Source organism: Entelurus aequoreus, linkage group LG01 (assembly GCF_033978785.1).
Source record: "Entelurus aequoreus isolate RoL-2023_Sb linkage group LG01, RoL_Eaeq_v1.1, whole genome shotgun sequence".
NCBI classification, from domain to species: Eukaryota; Metazoa; Chordata; class Actinopteri; order Syngnathiformes; family Syngnathidae; genus Entelurus; species Entelurus aequoreus.
In genome coordinates this window covers 13,274,972-13,279,971 of record NC_084731.1, presented here as the reverse complement: position 1 = coordinate 13,279,971, position 5,000 = coordinate 13,274,972, and the positions used below count along the sequence as shown (strand labels likewise).

General features: G+C 42.2%; 1 protein-coding gene across 1 annotated transcript in view; it reads right to left on the bottom strand.

Annotated features, from left to right (window-relative positions):
* LOC133648199 (dynein axonemal intermediate chain 1-like) overlaps window positions 1–5,000 on the bottom strand; it is a 50,296-nt gene that overhangs the window by 21,805 nt on the left and 23,491 nt on the right. The window contains exons 17-18 of the mRNA XM_062044039.1: window positions 3,274–3,422; window positions 1,315–1,414 (exon numbers count right to left, since the gene is read on the bottom strand). Of these exons, the coding sequence (XP_061900023.1) occupies window positions 1,315–1,414; window positions 3,274–3,422 (249 nt within the window). The remainder of the gene's footprint in view (window positions 1–1,314; window positions 1,415–3,273; window positions 3,423–5,000) is intronic.

Genomic DNA, 5,000 nt, shown 5'->3' with positions numbered 1-5,000 from the left:
GCAGAATTAAAGTCACTAGAAAATGGCTGGCAGGAAGAATTGACATGATGTCTAAAAAAGTCTTTGTCTATGACGTCATCCAAAGTGGGCGGGATGACGTCATCCGTGTGGGTCTCTAGCTGACTGACAGCCCAATCGGTGAAATGTTTGGCAAAGTGGTCAATTGGGTTGCCAAACATTTGAGGAGGGGAATCTTGGGCTGAATATTGCTTACTGTGTACCGGTGGAGGAGTCTGTGGGAGTGGCGCGTCTTTGCAGCGAAGTGAAGACCTCGTTGGCGGCTTCCGTCTTCGCTGACGCGTCCGGTGGTGCGGAGGTGTGGCGATGTCCTCGGGCCAAACGGAGTGGATTGGGACCAACCTTCCGTTAGGACCCCAGATCAGGTCCTGGCGCTCCGAAGGGGAATAGCGGAGAGTCTCCGCCTCCATCGCTCGCAACACCATCCACGCACCTTCGTCCATTTCCTCCGACGTGCTCGTTGCGGGAGAACTTCTTCTTGCTGGCTTCCTACTGTAACGACCGGGTCGCATCGTGGTGCGAGGTGTTCTCCCAAGGATGCAGACGGCTCGGACACAGCTTGCAGGTAGGAAAATGATTTATTTCCACAAATAAATCAGACAGAAAAAAACAAAAAAACGACTAGCGTGGGAGCTAGTAAGCAAAATAATATAGCATGAGAGCTAGCAGGAAACAAGGTGGTCGTTAGCTGTTGCGTGAAAGCAAATTAGGAAGCCAGGCAGAGTGCTGCCCGGGCAAAGACTAAATAGCCCTCTGATTAGTGCCCGGACAACAGGTGAGCGTCTCGAACACTAACCAGAGGCAGCTGAGCATAATCTGCCGTCATGGCAACAGAAACAAACAAACACGTGACACTAAACTGTAAACAAACTGATCCGAGCAGCGGATCCTAACAATACATATATATATATATATATATATATATGTATATATATATATATATATATATATATATATATATATATATATATATATATATATATATATATATATATATATATATATATATATATATATATATAAGAAGAAATATTAAAAAATCTGAATACAATGAGAAGAAGCAGAAATTGTAAAACTTATAATAATAATAATATCATACTCAAATATGTCAAAAAGTTGTCTTTGAATATTTATAATATCTGCTTTTAGCATTTTAAAAAAATATATCAAAATGCTGTTGTTGGTGGACAAAGTTTAGACACCCCTGATTTAAATTATTAGGAGCTCTCAGAATAACAAATTAAGGAACACTTAAAATATAATCAATAAATTAAAAAAAATCAACACTGTACTTACCAATCCTTCTATGGTGACAGCGGCAAAGACGGTGGAGGAGTACGGAGCCCACGACACATCACCGACTGACGCGTTGAGCTCAAAGGTGAATATGGGGGTGCTGGAATAATGATCATTAAAATAATGAACATACATGAGGTCTTTAAGCGTTCTTATGCAATGACATAACATGTCAAAGTAACACCGTTAGATTTATTCAAGGCACTTTGGCAGGCGAGGATAGTTGTGGAGGTAATGTGGGGGTGTGGCCGGCAGTTGAATGCAAACGTGGTGTCTGCATGCACAGGAGGAGAGATTGCAGAATAAAACAGCGCGACACATCATCATTCTTGCAATGTGAAGTTTGGCAAGGGGGGATCATGAAGCCCCTGCATATCTCCCATGATGCCATGCATCATTGTTGCCATCATGAGAGAATGATCACCCTCCTTAGTCAGTCACACTGCTGACGAGGCGTGGGAGGCAGCAAATATGCCAGGGAAAATGACAACACAATGGGCCTGATCTACTAAGACCCAAATACCAAACTATACAATTGTGTGTACTATTACCGTATTTTCCGTGCTATGGAGTGCACCCACATATAAGCCGCACCCACTACATTTGAGAAGAAACAAACATTTTTCCATATATAAGCCGCACCGGACTATAAACCGCAGATATATACGTTGTGAAATGTGAATTATATTTATATAGCGCTTTTCTCTAGTGTCTCAAAGCGCTTTTACATAGCGAAAGCCAATATCTAAGTTACATTTAAAGCAGTGTGGGTGGCACTGGGAGCAGGTGGGTAAAGTGTCTTGCCCAAGGACACAACGGCAGTGACTAGGTCGGCAGAAGTGGGGATCGAACCTGGAACGCTCAAGTTGCTGGCACGGCCACTCTACCGACCGCGCTATACCGCCCCTGAGTTATTTACACAAGAAGTATTCTGTAAATGTTTATTTACATACCAAATGGTGGCTGTAACCCGGCAGTAAAACGGCCGATCAAACAAAACAGAAGTCATGGTCATGGACCCGCTAGCTGCGCACGCTAGCTCTCCAATCAGCTAAACCGACTCAGTAACTCACGTTTTGGTGAGTTTACTGAAGAATTTGTCGACTGAAACAATACAAGAATAATGCCGGCAGTCAAACGGCCGATCGAACAAAACAGAAGTCATCGTCATGGACCCGCTAGCAAATACAGCACGTAAGCCATGATATTACGGACCTTCGATCCCTCGGGTGGTACTGCATCAAAAAGCGACATCAGTGTGTAAAGGATATCACCCCATGGGCTCCGGAACACTTCAGCAAACCAATGTCAGTAACATCTGTAAGTGCAAGTTAAAACTCTACTATGCAAAGCCAAAGCCATTTATCAACAACACCCAGCAAAGCCGGCGGCTTTTCTGGGTGTTGTTGATTAATGTGTAACTGAACATTAATATTTTCTTACAGGCAGGAGTTTTGACACACTAGCTTATGCAGTTACACAATCTTATTATTATTTGTAGTCTATTCTTACATGGAAAAAAACAACAGTAAACAAGTAAGAAAAAAGAGCAAAAAAATCGTTAGTTAATTAAAAACAATTTGAATTGTTCTAACTAAAAATTTATAATAATATACTTAGTCAACAATAATACAAAGCTGACAAAATAGTTTTTAGCTTTTTTTTTTAAATAAAAAAAATATGAATATTGACTTTTCAGTACGCGGCCCTAGGTGGAAAAAGTTTGAACACCCCTAATTTATCAACTGTATCGATATTTGGTGAGGAGGGAAAGTGTAGTCAGCGCTGCTTGCATGAGGAAAAGTCACCGCCGCTGTCCATGGTATTGAAGACGAGCACCAGCGGGCAGGGGCGGGGCATGTGCTGACGGCGAGACACAGCTGGCCGGTGATTATATTTCACAGGTGGTACGTGTTAATCTAATCATCTGTTGTCTTTAACAGCAGGCATTAGTCTCACCTGACGGTGTGGTCCCACACCTTGACGGTCCAGTCCGAACTGCACGAGATGAAAACCTTCGGGTGGAAAGGATTCCACTTCACCGTGTCCACTGCCATGTTGTGGGCATGGAAGGTGTGGAGGTACTGGCTGGAGTAACTCCTGGAGCACTAGGGAGGGAGAGTCTTCATCATGCATATTCTCAATAGCAATCAATCAATGTTTATTTATATAGCCCTAAATCACAAGTGTCTCAAAGGGCTGCACAAGCCACAACGACATCCTCGGTACAGAACCCACATCAGGGCAAGGGAAAATTCACAACCCAGTGGGACGTCGATGTGAATGACTATGAGAAACCTTGGAGAGGACCGCATATGTGGGTGACACCCACAGTCCATAGTGGATCTAACATAATAGTGTGAGAGTCCAGTCCATAGTGGATCTAACATAATAGTGAGAGTCCAGTCCATAGTGGATCTAACATAATAGTGAGAGTCCAGTCCATAGTGGATCTAACATAATAGTGTGAGAGTCCAGTCCATAGTGGATCTAACATAATAGTGTGAGAGTCCAGTCCATAGTGGATTTAACATAATAGTGTGAGAGTCCAGTCCATAGTGGATCTAACATAATAGTGAGAGTCCAGTCCATAGTGGATCTAACATAATAGTGTGAGAGTCCAGTCCATAGTGGATCTAACATAATATTGTGAGAGTCCAGTCCATAGTGGATCTAACATAATAGTGAGAGTCCAGTCCATAGTGGATCTAACATAATAGTGAGAGTCCAGTCCATAGTGGATCTAGCATAATAGTGTGAGAGTCCAGTCCATAGTGGATCTAACATAATAGTGAGAGCCCAGTCCATAGTGTATCTAACATTATAGTGTGAGAGTCCAGTCCATAGTGGATCTAACATAATAGTGAGAGTCCAGTCCATAGTGGATCTAACATAATAGTGTGAGAGTCCAGTCCATAGTGGATTTAACATAATAGTGTGAGAGTCCAGTCCATAGTGGATCTAACATAATAGTGAGAGTCCAGTCCATAGTGGATCTAACATAATAGTGTGAGAGTCCAGTCCATAGTGGATCTAACATAATATTGTGAGAGTCCAGTCCATAGTGGATCTAACATAATAGTGAGAGTCCAGTCCATAGTGGATCTAACATAATAGTGAGAGTCCAGTCCATAGTGGATCTAGCATAATAGTGTGAGAGTCCAGTCCATAGTGGATCTAACATAATAGTGAGAGCCCAGTCCATAGTGGATCTAACATAATAGTGTGAGAGTCCAGTCCATAGTGGATCTAACATAATAGTGAGAGTCCAGTCCATAGTGTATCTAACATTATAGTGTGAGAGTCCAGTCCATAGTGGATCTAACATAATAGTGAGAGTCCAGTCCATGGTGGATCTAACATAATAGTGAGAGTCCAGTCCATGTTGGATCTAACATAATAGTGAAAGTCCAGTCCATAGTGGATCTAACATAATAGTGAGAGTCTAGTCCATAGTGGATCTAACATAATAGTGTGAGAATCCAGTCTATAGTGGATCTAACATAATAGTGTGAGAGTCCAGTCCATAGTGGATCTAACATAATAGTGAGAGTCCAGTCCATAGTGGATCTAACATAATAGTGTGAGAGTCCAGTCCATAGTGGATCTAACATAATAGTGAGAGTCCAGTCCATAGTGTATCTAACATAATAGTGTGAGAGTCCAGTCCATAGTGGATCTAACAT